Here is a 15,835-nt window from a genome sequence, read left to right on the forward strand (position 1 = left end):
GCGCCGTGACCTCCCCCTCCCGGGCCCCCGGAGCCCGGGACGGAGTGTGGAGACGCCGCCCACCCCAGACGAGCGTGGACAAAGACTCCAGGAGGGGGACCGAGGGAGCGACGGAGGGAGGGAGGGAGGTGGGGAAAAGCACCGGGCAGGCGGGTGCACAGACGCTGCGGAATCTCCCCCGAGCGTCTCCGCCTAGCGTCCCGCCTAGCCCGGTGACCCCGTCCGCACCCGGGAGCGTGACCCCCCTCGCCAGACGCTGGCCCTTTAAACGGGAGGCTGGCGGCGCGGGCTGTCCATGTGGAGCCGCTCCATGCCGTGTTGTCCTGCCCGCCCATTGGCCCGCGGCCCGGTGACGTCGCCTAATGGGACGCGAACGCACTGCGGGGGGAGGAGCGGAGGCAAAAGGCGGCCTGGATCGCGCTCCGCTCCCGCCGCCCGCTCCCGGGCTGCCGGCTCCGCCCAGGGGCGGGTCCCGCGGGGGACTGCGACAGCGGAGCCGGTGCAGGAATGCGGTCACGTGCGCGGGCGGAGCCAGGCCGAGCTGGCCGCCGAACTGGGCTTCCCAGGCTGCAGGCTCCTCCTGCCGGGGACGTGGCGTGGAGCTCGCGACGCCCGGCCTCCCCTCCTCGGCGGGACGATCCCTTGTGAATGGGCCCCAGGAGCTCGCCGGGGGTGGCTCCCGCGCGGCCGGGGCGGGGCCGGGGAGAGGAGCGCGGAAGGAGGCGCCTCGCTCGGCCGCGGCGGCCGCTCCCCGCCCAGGGCCACGTGTGCTGGGGTGCCGAGTGGGCGGGCCCTGGCGCCTCGAACCCCGCCCTCCTCCGCGCGACGCCTCGGCCCAGCGGGCGGGGGCTCCGGTCCGGGCTTTGGCTGCGGCCCCGGTGTAGTAGCGGGGGCGGCGGCCGGGGGCAGCGCGGCTCCTTCCCTTGTTGTGTGTGTCGGTGCCTCCTCGCCATCTTGTTGCAAAGCCTTTTCTTGTCGGCGGGACTCCCGGGGATCGCGGGGCGGGAGGCCGTCGCAGGGAGGCAGAGGGAGGGGAAGGAGGGAGAGGCCGGGCCGCCTTTTTCTTTTTGCATAATTTTCTTCAATTTGCAAATCCTATTTTGCAAATAATTCGGGAGACGTTGCTTTTTTATTCCCTCTCCCTGCTCCCCCGTTCTTCCCCGCGGAGTGCGCCGCGCGCCCAGCCCTGTCGTCCCCCGGAGGTGGATCCCGCCCTCCTGCCTGCCCGCCAGCCTGACCTGTGCTGGGTTTTCGGGCCGCAGTTTCGGCCCCGCCGCGCCCCCGGCCGCTCTCGGCGCGATGAGCATAGACACGCTACTGGAGGCGGCCCGCTTCCTGGAATGGCAAGCGCAGCAACAACAGAGAGCACGTGGTGAGCGGCCGGGCTGAGCCCCTTGGGCCCCGGGGAAGGGGAGGCTCGCGATCGGGCCCCGGAGCCCGCGCTGACGGGTGGGCAGGACCCCCTCGCGGTCGACCCGCTCGAGGGCCGGCGCTTGGGACGAGTGACGGGCACGAATGAGCACGTTCATTAACATGCTGCAAGGGACCCGGCTCCTGCGGGCGCCACCCCGCCGCCTGCCACCCCGTGCGCTTTTCTGGAGGGGCCCTGTACGTGTGGGGCCAGCGGCACGCGGGGTCGCGCTGAAAGAGGGGGCGAGGAACGGGGCTGCAGGGAGGCGGCCCACCCGCTTGTGCGTGCGTGCGTGTGTGCACGGGGGCTGTGCGATGGGAGAGCCTCGAGCCGAACGGATCGCGCACACAAGTGGGCGTGTGTGTAACCGGGGGGATGGGAACTACTCTACGCGAGGCAGCTCGCCGGCTCTCCTGGCCGTGGGGAGCGTGCGGGGGGCCCGCTCCCGGCAGATCGACGCGCCTCCTCTCCTGGGCGGAGGCGGCCTTTGCAGAATGAAGTGACATCGCGTGTCTTATGATCCCGGCCGGCCTCGCCTAGCCCCGCCTCCTCCCCGAGCTGGGCCGGGCCGCGCGTCCCGGGGGTGGGTGAGAGCGGGCGGACGGTGTCCGCGGGAAGGGCAGCCCCCGGCCCCCTCCGCCGCGCCCCGCCGTAGCCGGCTTGGAATGTGGCGTGTCGGCGCGCTCCGAGCCCGCTCGCGGCTGGAATGCTGCGTGTGCTGCGTTCCCCACTCGTTGGCTACACCGGGCGCTGACGTGCCCGGGCCCCGCCCCCGACCACGTGCACGGGGGACACTCCCGCTGGGGACGGCGCGGCCCGGCCCTCCTCGCCGCTCGCGCCCGGTCGGGGGCGGGCCCGGGGCGGGGCTGGCGCGGGGCCTCGCGCCGGGTTGGGCCCTGGCCCAGCGGGCCGCTGGGCTTTTTCCGGGGTGAGCCTGCGCCCGCGTAGGAGGAGCCGCGCTCACCTGTCTGTGATCCGCTCCCCCCGGCCCCCCTAGTTTAGATCTTGGGCCCAGAAAACCCTCAGGATCCCAAGGCTGTAAGGACTTTGCAGCTCATACACGCCCACTGATCCCCAAAACGTTCTCACCGGGGCCTACGGGTGACACCCCGCGGGCGGAAAAGGGGCAAACTGATGTTTTTGATGTTCTCTCTCCCCGCTGATGTAGACTACGACTAGCATTTCGGATATACCCCATTCCCGCCTCCCTAGGTGTCCCCACTTGCCAAAAATAAGAACTGGGAAAAGACCTCGTTCCCCTTTTGAGTAACCCTTAGCCCTGGCTTCCTTCAGCCCCTCCAGACCCCCCTTCTCAGCCCTTCCCCCGCCCGTGTGGTGGTGAGAGTGCTTCGCCCTCCTTTCCTTTTTCTCTGCCTATTGTTGCTTCAATGATGAGTCATGCCGGAGGTAGTAGTGTGTTGTGTGTGAGTGCGCGCACGCGCGGGCGCCTTCCCCCTCCAGCGCCAGCTCCAGCAGTGCCGCCTCGCCTCCCTCGCCTCTGCCGCCTTGGCTGCTGTCAGGGCAGGGCGGGCTGCTGTCACTGGAGGCCCGAGGGGAGGCGAGGCAGCTCCTGGAGGCTGGCCTCAGGCCTCATCAGGTTAACCAGCCTCTCAAGGTCGAGGCACTCTTGAAAATCAGGGTGCTTGGATTTTGTGGAAATGTGGGGCTGGGACCTCTGCTCACCCACCAGCCTGCCACCCTAATCACTGGCACAGAGTAGGGTCAGACTGTGGGGCCAATCTAGTGGTAAAAGAACCTCCACTGATGGGGGGGGGGTGTTGCACCTGATCTGCTGCCACCATTAGCACCAGAGTCTGTTCCTACAGTGTCCCAGACACGGCATAAGGGTGAACCGATGACTCCTGTACCCCAAAAGAACACTTACTTCACCTTCACTTTACCTACAGGCTGGTTTGCCTTCTGGGAGAGGGGAGTAGACACCCACTGCCATCACCCTCACCCTTTCCGAGATAAGCGAGACCAATGCTGGCCAGTCAGGAGGACAAGGATGATGTGTGACATTGTGAGAGCCTGAGAGCTCTGCCTGCTTTAAGGTGGGCCCTGGGGGGTTGGGCATTGGATTGAGGCTGTGTACTTGCCAGGATCCGTTCCTGGGGGGTTGGGGGATAGTGAGTTTCAGCCTGGAAAACCAAATTACTCCGTTAGCTCTCCTACACTTAAGGCCAGGATGGCTGCAGCAACTTGATCTCCATTGCTTTCTCCTTGTGGAGATTTTATCTTCTGCTTCAGGGTGGGAAGACTGGGGGCTTTAGGAATCTGAGGACCAGAACTGCTTTCCCAGGCTGAGCAGTGGCTCTGAATGAGGCTCCTCTGCCAGACCCCACTTAGCTTCTGAGGTCCTTGTCCTGAGCTACAGGAGCCAGCTCAGTCACATGATGGACCTCAGAATGTTGGCCTGTGGGTGAGAGTGCAGAGGGAAGGACAAGGCCTGCCTGGTGGTGGTCACTTCTAGCAGTCATGGAAATAGCACCAGTGGAATCCACCTCTTTAATGGAAGGACTTGAGTGGTGTTTGCAGGCTTGCTGATTTAAAGCTACCCTAGTCCTGTCTTGAGCATGTATGTAGAGGGGTGAATTTGTGTGAACATTTGGGGCCTCCTGGTACAGCCACCTCCTCAGCCCTGTGCCTGCTGAGTCCCTGGGAGAGGGACTTGGAAAGCAGCTTGCAGTGATGGAAGAGAACACGGTATCCATGTTCTCCACTCTGACCCTTGGATCACCCCAGAGGGGTTGTGCTACATTCTTGAGGGGTGGGGGATCTAAGCAGATCCAGAAAGGTGCCAAAATAAGTGTTATGAATGTATGAGAAAAGAAGTGCACCTAGGGGTGCAGCAGAACATTAATTTTAAGGAGCCTAAATACAGGCTGCCTCTGAGGGACTGCAGTCTACTCCGGCAGCTTCTTTCCCTGTCCAGGCTGTAGGGAAAAGGTTGTTGTTGGGTTTTGTTGGGGGTTATTTTGGGGGAAGGGGGTAATGCCTAGCAGTGCTCAGGACTTACCCCTGGCTCTGCTTTCAGCTATCACTCCTAGATAGGCTCAGAAACATATAGGGTATGAGGGATTGAATTTTAGTCCACAACAATCAAGACAAGTACCTTACCCCATCTGTATAATCTTCTTTAACTCCCCTCACCCCCAAGCTGGCTGTTGGTGTTTTGGAGTGTTTTGATTTTAGTTTTGGTCAGGGATCACTTCTGGCGGGACTCTAGGATCCATGAGGATAGGGGGTTGCCTATTAAAACCTGGGTTGCCTGTGCAAGGCAGGCTTCTTACCTGCTGTCTTATCGCCATTTTCCAATTTTTAAATGAGTTAAAGTGGGTAGGGAGGAGACTGGCAGCTTTGGTGGACTGAGCTGGTCTGGGACACCTCCTCTACTTCATCATCAAAGCTTTTCATTCTGATCCTAGTGTGATAGAATTCTTCCTGACACCTGGCACCTATGAGGTGCCTTAGAAAGAGTCAAACAGTGGAAAGGAAATTGCCATCTTTTGGAGTGCTGCAGTTGCTTCCAGATATGGAGAACATGAGGTTTGCTTTCAGTGCAGTATGCAGGGCTCCTGTCCTTGAGGTTAGGGGCCCCTGTGTTTCCCTACTCATGGGAGAGTGAACACTTGCTCCAAAGCCAATGAAAATGTGGCTCATGGCTTTAGACAAAGGAGTGCTGGTAGAAAGGGGCAGTTGGGACTTAAGATCCCAAGGTTTTCTTGAGACATGGAGTAACAGAAGGTGGGAAGCAGACATGGAGAATAGGCTGGCCTGTGAAGGGTTTCCATATTGGTCTGTGGAGAGCAGAGAGCTGGTTTATCTAGGGGCTATAACAGAATCCAGTGTTGTCTGGAAAAGCTTGAGTGAGCAAAGCCTCCCCTAACTGGAGCAGGCTTGCACCAGCCTGCCGGCTCCCCTTCCTGAAGGGCAGAGAGCTACGGAAGAGGCCCAGGCTGACCAGTCCAGCCCTTGAACTCAGGCTGCTGGGAAACCACTGAAATGCTTCCCCTCTCAAAACACTCCCCCTCTACTTCCTCCTCTGCAGCCTGTGGGAGGGAGAGAGTGAGGGCAGGCACGCAGTAGCAGGCCTGTCTTTCAGCCAATCTGGCCCTCACTAGCCAAAGAACCCTGAGGCCTCAGGTTTTCTGGGACCCCTGACTCCATAATATCTGTGGAAAAGGCTTGGGAGGGGCCCTCTTTAGGGTCCACTTACCTAACTTTGTTTCCCCACACACATATTCCCCACCCCTAATGGGTGGGGTGTTTGGGGCGTGTCTGTTAGTCAGCAGCATGGCAAACCCCAACTGAAGGGCGGGCTAGATGTCTGACCTGCACCCTAGCCTGGGGCTGCAACTGCTCCCTAGGACTCCTGCAAGACTCTGGAGCCAGGGGGTCACAATGAAAGATGGTAGAGCACAACACCCAGAGGAAGGGACCTCAGGAAAATCAAGGGCTTCCCTTCTCCCAGTCTCAAGCTTTAGAACAGTCCTCCCCTTCCAACCTGGTTTTCAGCAGGGTACAAGAATGTCAGAGCTCATCACCCCTGTTCAGCCCTATAAAAAGTCCAGCTTTCCTTTCTGTCTTCCTCTTTCTTTCCTTTGTAGTTTGTGCAACTGTTGCTGCTGTGTGAAGATATGGGGTTGGGAACAATGAGTTTGAGAACAACAGCGGGCAGAGGAGGAGGTTTTCTGTATGGTCTCTGAGGAAACCAGGAGCACTGGGATGTAACCTGGGGGTCCAGAGTCCTGGCTCTGGTTTCCTCATGTGTGAATTGATGGTAATGACCCACAGTGTGTGATGTGTGTGTGTGTCGTGTGAGCTAGTGCAGTGGTTTCGGTTTCCTGTGTGTGATGTGTGTCCGTGCATGTACTAGTGCAGTGGTTTCAAGTCCCCGTGTGTGATGTGTGTATGTCTGTAGTTCTGTGGTTTTGATCTTTTCATACCTGCAGATCAGCACCAGTCTTCAGACAATGGTTGGTAGCACTGACCATTTTTTGGCAAAGCCAGTAAGGCATCCGCCAGGTGGTATAACTGGCCGGGTGTAAGCCCCAATCTCACCTGTAAGGAACTGTGTGATCTCGGCAGATTACTTGTCCCTGAGCTGCTGTGTTCATCTGTGAAGTGAAAGTATTATTTTCCCTCCAGGTGCGCAGTAATACTGACTGGCCTCCCCAGGAGCAGTGATTTCTGTAGCCACCATCCGTTCTGCTGCCTTTAGCGGGCTGGCCTCTGCTCACCTCATCTCAGCCCTCCCCCAGCTTTGTTGCTCATGGCTCTCCCTGCACATCACTGCCTCATCCCTTGGCCTTCTTTAGCCTGGATTGCCATCCCTGTTACTTGTTCCTCACCTCCACCCCCAGGCCATGAGCTCCCCAAAGGCAGGGACGTGTCTCTGTTACTTGTTAACTGCTGTGTCTTCTCGCTTAGCCCAGTTGCCTGGCTGGGAAGGGGTGGCTATTTGTGTGTCACCGACCACTGGTTGGGGCAGGGCCTGAAGATGGCTAGGTCAGAGGACAGATAAAGCTGGGATCCAGGACTGTTAGCCTGCCTGAGACACCCCCTGTGTTCTCTCTCTACATAGAGGAACAGGAACGGCTTCGCTTGGAGCGGGAGCGAGAGCAGGAGCAGAAGAAGGCCAGCAGCCTGGCTAGGCTGGCCCATGCCCTGCCCTTGGAGGAACCCCGCATGGAGGCACCGCCCCTGCCTCTGTCCCCCCCCTGCGCCCCCGCCAGCTCCCCCGCCACCTCTCGCCACCCCCACCCCACTGACTGTCATTCCTATTCCAGTGGTGACCAACTCCCCTCAGCCTTTGCCCCCACCACCCCCACTGCCCCCTACAGCTCAGCCTCTGCCCCTGGCACCTCGACAGCCTGCCCTGGTTAGCACTCCTGGACTCAGCATTAAGGAACCTGCTCCCCTGCCCACCAGGCCACAAGTACCCACACCCGCACCCCTGTTGACGGACTCTAAGACCACAGTTCCACCTACTGGCAGCCCCAAACCTTTGCAGCCCCTCCCCACGCCCATCCTGACCATAGCACCACATCCTGGAGTGCAACCCCAATTAGCACCCCAGCTAGCACCCCAGCAGCCACCTCCACCCACTCTTGGGACCCTGAAGCTGGCACCGGCTGAAGAAGTCAAATCCAGTGAACAGAAGAAGAGGCCTGGGGGGTGAGTTGTGGTGTGGCTGAATCCAGTATGGTGGGATGCAGAGAACACCCACCCGATGGACTGTGTGTATGCTGTGGTACCTCCAGAATTAACAGGGGAGGGGGCGCCAGAAAGAAAGTACAGCTGGCAAGGTGCCCGCCTTGCATGTGGCTCACCCATGTTCAATGCCAAGAGTGATCCCTGAGCACTGCCAGGTATGGCCCAAAACAAAACAGAAAAAACTAAGCCTGCAGAACCAGCCACCTCCTGTCCGTATCTAGAAGGGCTTTCTCTGTGGACACATTCTCACTCACTGTGTCCAGCACCCCGTGAGTAGGGCAGTGTCCTCAGGATTCCATGTTTGCTAACGACCACATGTAACTCTTGACATTTCTAAGTCTGAACTGAATGTTGGTTTATGGGCCTCTGGACAAGACCGGGGTTGGTAGCTAAGAGGGTTAATGGGGATGAGGTCTGTGCCACCATGCAGGGCAAACGTCACTCTTCGGATGCTTTCATGCGAATGTCAGGGACAAACCGAGCTTGGCCTTCAGAGGCTGGGGTGCGGGGAGGTCGCCTGCTCAGACCCTCCCCTCCCGCCTGAAGCCTCCTTGTCTGTCTGGGTTTCAGGATCGGAACCAGAGAAGTCCACAACAAATTGGAGAAGAACAGGTGTGTGCGCGGGTGTTTGTGATTCTGGCCCCACCCTGGACGGCCCTACCGCTGCTCTTCTGCAGCCTGCCTTCCCCGGGCACCCCCAGCCTCCCCCCTGCCTCCCGCCCGGGCTGAAGGGCTGCTGCTTCCCGTCTCCAGGAGGGCCCATCTCAAGGAGTGCTTTGAGACCCTGAAGCGCAACATCCCCAACGTGGACGACAAGAAGACGTCGAATCTGAGCGTGCTGCGGACGGCGCTGCGCTACATCCAGGTACGGGGCCGGGAGGGAGGGACGGACGGCCGCCCTTCCCCTTCAGCCTGGATGGAGCCTTGAGCGCGGCTGCAGCGCCGCCGCTTCCTCCGGCTCCCGCCTCCTCTTCAGCTCCTCCTCAGCTCCCGGGCCGCCGCGGCCCCGCCCGCCTCCACGCGGGCGCTGAGCACATGGCTCGGCTGACGTCAGCGGGGTCCCCGCCCGGGAGGGCGCGTGCGCGGGGCTGGGCGGCGGCGCTTCCCCTCCCCCTCCCCGCCCCACGCTCCCCTCAGAGGCTCGGGGTCGGGGCGGGGTCCCTGCGGGGAAGCTTGGCGCTGCGCGGGCGCCGGGGGGGGGGGGGGGGGGGAGCAGGAGGGCTCTCCACACACCCCGCCCACGGTGCCCGGGCTTGAACCCGCTTGCGCCCGGGCTGGGCGTGGCTGCCTGCCGGCTGCTCTGCTCTGCTCTGCTGTGGGGGCCGCGCGGGGATCCCCCACTGGTATCTGGGCCGGCGTTGCCCCGAGAATTAGGCCTGAGGTGCCTCTGGATTCCCGAGTGGGTTAAGTCGGGAGGCCCGTTTCCAAAAGATTCCTGTTCCCGTTGCCTCCGGAGTCAAGCACTTGCACCATTTTGACGTCCTTCCCTCTTCTCCCTCCCTCCGGGCCCTGACTCCGGGCCGCGGCTCTGGGGGGGATGGGCCCCGCCCGGCCCGTTGCCTTGGCTGCCCGAGTTTCGGTTTCCCTGGCGACGGGAGGGAGGGGCGGGGCTACGTGCCGGGAAGGAAGCGGGGGGCGGGGCGGCGGGCGACCACGCTCGGCTGCTGTGGAGACGGGGCCCGAATGGAGCCTTTGGAGAGTGGGAGGGGCTAGGCGCCGGCCCTCAGCACGGGGCGGGCGGGAGCTGTGGGGCCCTTCGGGGGTGGGGGCTCTCCTGCGCGGGGAGATGGGGGAGCTGGGTGGCGTCACGACCCGTGGGAGCCGCTCGGTGGCTGAGAGGGGCTGGCCCCCGTCGCCCCTCCTTTCCGCCCCCGTGGCGGGGTCAGAGCCCTCAGGTAACCTGAGCCTGACTCGCTTCCCCTCAGCGGCTCGGCTCCCTCAGACGCGCGCGCCTTTCCCCCGTCCGCCCGCCCGCCCGAGGGGCGGGGCCTGGCGCGCCTCCAAGTCGAGCTTTCCGGCACCCATCTCGCTGATTGGCCGACTGCGAACGGGCGGGGCTGGATGGGAGTGACGCAGCGAAGGCCGAGGCATCCGGTTCGCGGATTGGTCGGCTGGAAGGGGGCGGGGCAAGCCTGCCGAGGTGAAGGGTGGGGCGGGCTTGGAGTGACGCAGCGAAGCCTGAGCCGCGTGTGTGCGCGCGTGCTCGGGGAGGGGCGGGGCTTAACTGGTGCTCTGGAGGGCCTGGTAGAGGTTAGAGATCCACCAGTTTTAGGTCTCCAAGGGTTCTAGGGCGTCCTATTTGTGGAGTGATTTGTGGTGGTTTTTTTTTTTTTTTTTTTTTTTTTTTTTTTTTTTTAGAGAATGCGGGTTTGAGTGTCAGTTACTGAATAACAGCCATATGGACTGGGAGAAAATCCCTGTGCAAATACTGTGACTTGGGTTTATTCCCCTGCACCCCTCCTGGCATCGGTTTTTCTCTTGCCTATTGGCCATAGAGCTACATGGAAAAGAACAGTATTCTCTCTGTAGGGGAAGATAGACAATACAAATATTAATGAGAAAATAGTAAGATGAGGTGGCAAGTTCCTTTTTAAATTTCCGTGCTTATGGAGGGCCACTTTGTATGAGATTCGGATTTGAAGTCAGAAACGGAGATTCAGTAGTCTTAGGACATGAGCCTAGTCTCAGTGGGAAACAAAATAGACATAGGCTGTTCCTAAGTGACCCTTTTACTGTCAGTGGGAACAATTCAAGGCTAACCTTGAATCTTTAACTTCACTATTTATTCACTCAGGTATTTTTGGAAAGTCCTGTGCTAATTCATCTCCATATTATGCTAATTCATTGCATAATGTTTGTTTAAATAACAGCAAATTATTTTTAAAAAGCTTCACATTGGGCTGTGTAAGCTGCTTACTTCACATGTGACTAACCTGGGTTTATTCCCCAGCATCCCCCATGGTCCCCTGCCAAGAGTGATTCCTGAGCACAGAGCCCAGAATAACCTCTGAGCATTGTGGTGGGGCCCAGAAACAAAACAAAAACGACTTTTGCCCAGGTGGACCTGGGTTTGGTCCTACCTCAGTTGCCAGGAGTCATCCTTGAGCACAGAGCAAGGAGTAAGCCTTGAGCCATTCTGGGTGTGCCTCCCCAAGTTTCACATATTGATCACACTGAAAAATTGGCATAAAATCTGCCACAGTTAATGCTTTGAAATATGGTAGGTTTGATCTCGTGACAAATTATAAACAATGAGATCTAAAGGGAGATAGGCAGGGATTGAAGGATTTAGGAGAATAAGGGAAGTTGTTGAAGAAATTTGAGCTATGTGTGGCCTGGGACTAGTGACATGTATAAAATTTCCAGGTTTCAGGTCATAGTCATGTGTGGCCGTGTGGGGGTTGTATGTGGCAGGTATTGAGTTTTGAGACGTCTTTCTTTTACGATTGAGGTTGGAGATATGAAGTTTGGGGCTGCAGGAGAAAAAGTGGGGAATTGGGACTATGTGATGGGTGGAATTGAAGACACAGCAACACCCAGTAGGGATAGGCTGTTGCTAAGATGCCCATAGGAAGTGCAGCTGGGGGGGGGGGGGATAAGTCAAATCTCTTGAGTCACTATGCATCTCCTATGATAAAGAAGAGGGAGCCCCTTCCCCTAAGGCTAAGGCCTGTGCACTGTCATGGTCAGCTTTAAGTTTTGGGGTAGAACAGTCATTTTCATTCTAGGCTACTCCCCTCCAAGCCCATTCACTGCAGCCTGGCTAGGAATGTTGATTGAAAGACAAAACATAGGGCCGGAGAGATAGCTTGGAGGTGGTGCGTTTGCCTTGCATGCAGAAGGACGGGTTCAAATCCCGGCATCCCATATGGTCCCCTGTGCTTGCCAGGAGCGATTTCTGAGCCTAACGCCAGGAGTAACCCCTGAGAGCTGCTGGGTGTGACCCAAAAACCAAAAAAAAAATAAAAATAAAAAAGACAAAATATGAAATACATAGGTCATATGAGCTAGTGTGGATTAGGTATTGTCCCACTTATTAATTGCTCAGGTTTGTGATAGCTGTGCTAAGAAGGGTAGTGGGGACAGGACAACAGGAAGAAGTAGTGACATTTTACCTGCCCATGACCTGCAGTGCTTGGAAGCTAGGAACTTCAGGAGCAGTTCTAGTGAGAGGTAGCAGCTGGGCTGGATTGCCTGTGTTAGATGTCAGGCTCAGCAGTGGGGAGGTCTGCAAGACTTGGATGAGTGGCTTTACTGAACTGTCAGAGTCAGAAAGCCATGCAGGATGGAAGAGATTTAGAAGGGATCTGAGAAATAGGTCCTGAGCATGCTGTTTGGAGCTTGTAACAAGCTTGTGGGAGGGGAAGTGAATCTTTCTTATAAGGGAAGCTACATCAGAGGCCTGGCTTCTTGCATCTGTGTGAGGGAATGAGCCTAAAAGGCACAGACCCACTGCTGGAGCAATAGTACAGTGGGTAGGGCATTTGCCTTGCATGCAGCTGACCCGGGTTCAATTCCTGGCACCCATATGGTTCCCTGAGCCCAGCAAGAGTGAGTCCTGTGTGCAAAGCTAGAAGTAACCCCTGAGTATCTCCAGAAGTGGCCCCAAATCAAAGAAGGGCACAAACCCAAGAGCTATATAGTGTGGCAGGTAGAGTACTTACCTTGCACATGGCTGACCCAGGTTTGAACCCTGGTATCTCATATTCCCCCCCAAGCCCACCAGAAGTGATTCTTGAGTTGTAACACAGCCAGGAGTAAACCCTGAACATTGCCAGATATGGCCTTCCCTCTGGAAAATAGTTAGACCCCTGTGAGCTGGGGAATAGGTTATAGAGGACAGGATTCTCTCCCTCTCTTCTTTGTCAACTGAGTGGAATCAGCATCTCATTGTTCAAGAGTATGATTTGAAGCCTATGGTAAAGACATAATTTGGGTCCCATGATTTACAAAGTTGTTAACAGTGGAGTTTCAGGCAGATGACGTCCCAGTTCCATTTTCACCAGAGTCCTCATTTTCCTCCCGCCCCCAACCTGTATACACACAGTTTTACATAATTGTAGTTTGGGTCCCCTGACAAGAGCTGTTTCAGTGTTCCCCAGCTCAGGTCTGGATGTGAAAGGAGGAGTGGCTTGTGCTTTACTTAGCAGTGCCTGGGAAGCAGGGAAGACTGTAGAGATAGCACCAAGGGACTCAGTGGAGAGTAGCCCAAATTGAGGAGTTGGGTGAGGCCAATAGCTTCTGGAACTAAAAGAGAGGCAGGTCAAGGAGATGAAATAATTCTCTAAGACTCGAAGGTGACCACAATGAATGTGATGAGAATAAAAGAATATTAGGATTCTTTGGGAAAGAGTTCTAATCAGTGATTGACGGGAGATATGGATGGTGGCAGTGTCCTCAAGAAATGGATAGAGGGGGCTGGAGAGATAGCATGGAGGTAAGGCGTTTGCCTTTCATGCATAAGGACGGTGGTTCGGATCCCAGCATCCCACATGGTCCCCCGAGCCTGCCAGGGGCGATTTCTGAGCATGGAGCCAGGAGTAACCCCTGCGCACTGCCGGGTGTGACCCAAAAACCAAAAAAAAAAAAAAAAAAAAAAGAAATGGATAGAAAGGGTGGGATGCTGAAACTCCTCAGGACAAGAGTTTGATATGGACATTGGAGATGGGCTTGGGAGGGCAAGTAATCTGCACTTCCTTCACTGGCACCTGCCCCAGATTCTGCAGTGCTCTCCTGAGGGCCAGGGCATCTGGATGGGAAAGCCACTGGGGGAAATATTTGAGGCTCTTTGGGGCCCAGTGACTGCTGCTCAAGGAATACTGCTGTCCCCTGCCCTGTTCTCCAGTCTCTGAAGAGGAAGGAGAAGGAATATGAGCATGAGATGGAGCGGCTGGCGCGGGAGAAAATCGCCACACAGCAGCGGCTGGCTGAGCTCAAGCACGAGCTGAGCCAGTGGATGGATGTGCTGGAGATCGAGCGTGTGCTCAGGCAGACGGGCCAGCCTGAAGACGACCAGGCCTCTACCTCCACCGCCTCTGGTGAGCCGCTGCCCTTCAACCACTGGTCTCTCTGGCCTCCTTTGTCAGGAGAGAAGATGTCCCACATCCTAGCCCTTTTATGTATACCTCAGATCTCCAGAGGCATCTGTTTCTTGTTTCTTAAATCCTTCTGACCTGTCCCTGTCCCCTCCCCCCCCCACAGAGGGTGAGGACAACATAGACGAGGATATGGAGGAGGACCAGGTCGGCCTGTGCCCATCTAAGCTGAGCCTTCGCCCTCACCCGGAGCTGCCGAAACCACCACCCAGCACAGCCCCTTTGCCTCTGCCCCCACACCAACACCCCCATACCCAGTCCGTGGCCCTGTCTCCTGCCCACCTGCCTGGGCCACAGCCACCACAGCAGAAGACACCATTGCCAGCTCCTCCTCCCCCGCCAGCTGCCCCTGCCCAGACACTGGTGCCTGCTCCAGCCCATCTGGTGGCTACAGCTGGGGGAGGCTCCACGGTCATTGCCCATACAGCCACCACCCATGCCTCAGTCATCCAGACTGTGAACCATGTGCTCCAGGGGCCAAGTGGCAAGCACATTGCACACATTGCTCCCTCGGCCCCCAGCCCTGCTGTTCAGCTGGCACCTGCCACACCCCCCATTGGCCACATCACAGTGCACCCTGCTACCCTCAACCACGTGGCCCACCTTGGCTCCCAGCTGCCTCTGTACCCACAGCCCGTGGCAGTGAGCCAGCCTGTGGCTGTGAGCCACATTGCCCACACCCTCTCTCACCAGCAAGTGAATGGCACAGCCGGGCTGGGGCCCCCAGCAACTGTTATGGCAAAGCCAGCTGTTGGGGCTCAGGTGGTGCATCACCCCCAGCTGGTAGGCCAGACAGTGCTCAACCCTGTGACCATGGTCACCATGCCCTCCTTCCCGGTCAGCACACTCAAGCTGGCTTGAGGGTGAGGCCACTCAGGCCCCCAGTGGGGGCAGAAGGGGGCCCTCCCCACTCTCCCACCCACCAGCTCCACACATTCCAGCCAAGTCCACCCCACTCCACCCACCCCTAGGGGAAAGGGGTGCAGAGACTGAGCCAGGGGATGGAGGGGCCACCCCAAGGAGCTGGGCACAGGGCAAGGGAGTCCCCTACTGCACTAGGACTTGATGAAACAATGAGATTGTTGGGTGAACGTGCTGCCTCTCCGGCCTGGTGGCAGCTCTGGTGCCATTCTTGCTCCCTGCCCTATCCCCTACACACAATGTGATGTAGACCTACTCTCTGACTCCTGCCCTGCTGCCTTCCACTGCTGCTGCTATTGCTCTAGCTAATGAAGGTCTTGAGTCCCACCTTCTCTTCCCAGATATTTGGAGGGGTAGGGGAGCAGAACTCAAAACAGCTTGGCCTAGAAAGCTTGAGACTGTAGGTCCCTGCTCTTGTCCAAGTGACAGCTTCTAGGAAGTGGCTGGTCGCGGGTCCCCTCAATCTGGGGCTCTCCAACCCAGCTGCAGTCACTTGATTCATTTTAGCAGAAACCAGATGATCTGCCAAGAATAAAACCAAACCCAAGCTGTTGTCAAGTTTCCCAAGCCCCTCCAACCCTTGCTTGCTGGGCTCTTGACCTCAGGAGAGCAGGTTGGGTCTGGAGTGGTGGAGGAGAGGCTATGATCTCCCTACCCTCACCCCTGTATCCTGGGTCTGGAGTGAGAATAAGGCTCTTGACTCTCAGAAGGCAAAGGGGAGGTATTTTTTTCCCCCTGGGCTTTCTGGCCTCTGCTCTGCTGGAAGGAAAGGGGGATACATCTAGGTGCCTCCTAGAGTCTGAAAGACACGGACCAGCAGCTGGTATGAGCTTCAGAAGCCTGAATCACCCTATTGAGGCCATCGCAAAGCTAAAGCCCAGAGGTTAGGCCAAAGCCTCTCCCTTATTGAAGTGTTCCGGCCCTGGAGAAGAGGGAGCAAGGCCAAAGCATCAAGAGGTGCTGCCTCTGCCCCAGCTTCTGTCTCTAGTATCATTTTCCTGGCACATCCCTTCCCCAGTGGCCTATTCTGAGTACCCTCCTTGGCGGGCTGCAGTGTGCCACCTCTTTCTTTCTTCTGGGTCCAAGGCAGGGCGAAGTGTGGGCTCAGGAGGCATGAGAGAGAGCACCAGGTTGTAATAGGGATGCTGTTCTCCCTGCCTCAGCTTCTTGCCATGCAGCTTTGTCTTCT

At 57.9% G+C, this 15,835-nt stretch overlaps 1 protein-coding gene across 1 annotated transcript; it reads left to right on the forward strand.

Moving 5' to 3' along the window:
- Positions 1-965: 965 nt before the first annotated feature.
- On the forward strand, positions 966-15,835 carry MNT (MAX network transcriptional repressor). The gene is given in 7 exon segments (XM_049782358.1): positions 966-1,372; positions 6,999-7,129; positions 7,131-7,591; positions 8,201-8,242; positions 8,384-8,495; positions 13,476-13,668; positions 13,832-15,835. Coding segments are annotated over 7 exon segments (1,767 nt in total). The 5' UTR covers positions 966-1,299; the 3' UTR covers positions 14,587-15,835.

Source organism: Suncus etruscus, chromosome 1, assembly GCF_024139225.1.
Source record: "Suncus etruscus isolate mSunEtr1 chromosome 1, mSunEtr1.pri.cur, whole genome shotgun sequence".
Taxonomy (NCBI): domain Eukaryota; kingdom Metazoa; phylum Chordata; class Mammalia; order Eulipotyphla; family Soricidae; genus Suncus; species Suncus etruscus.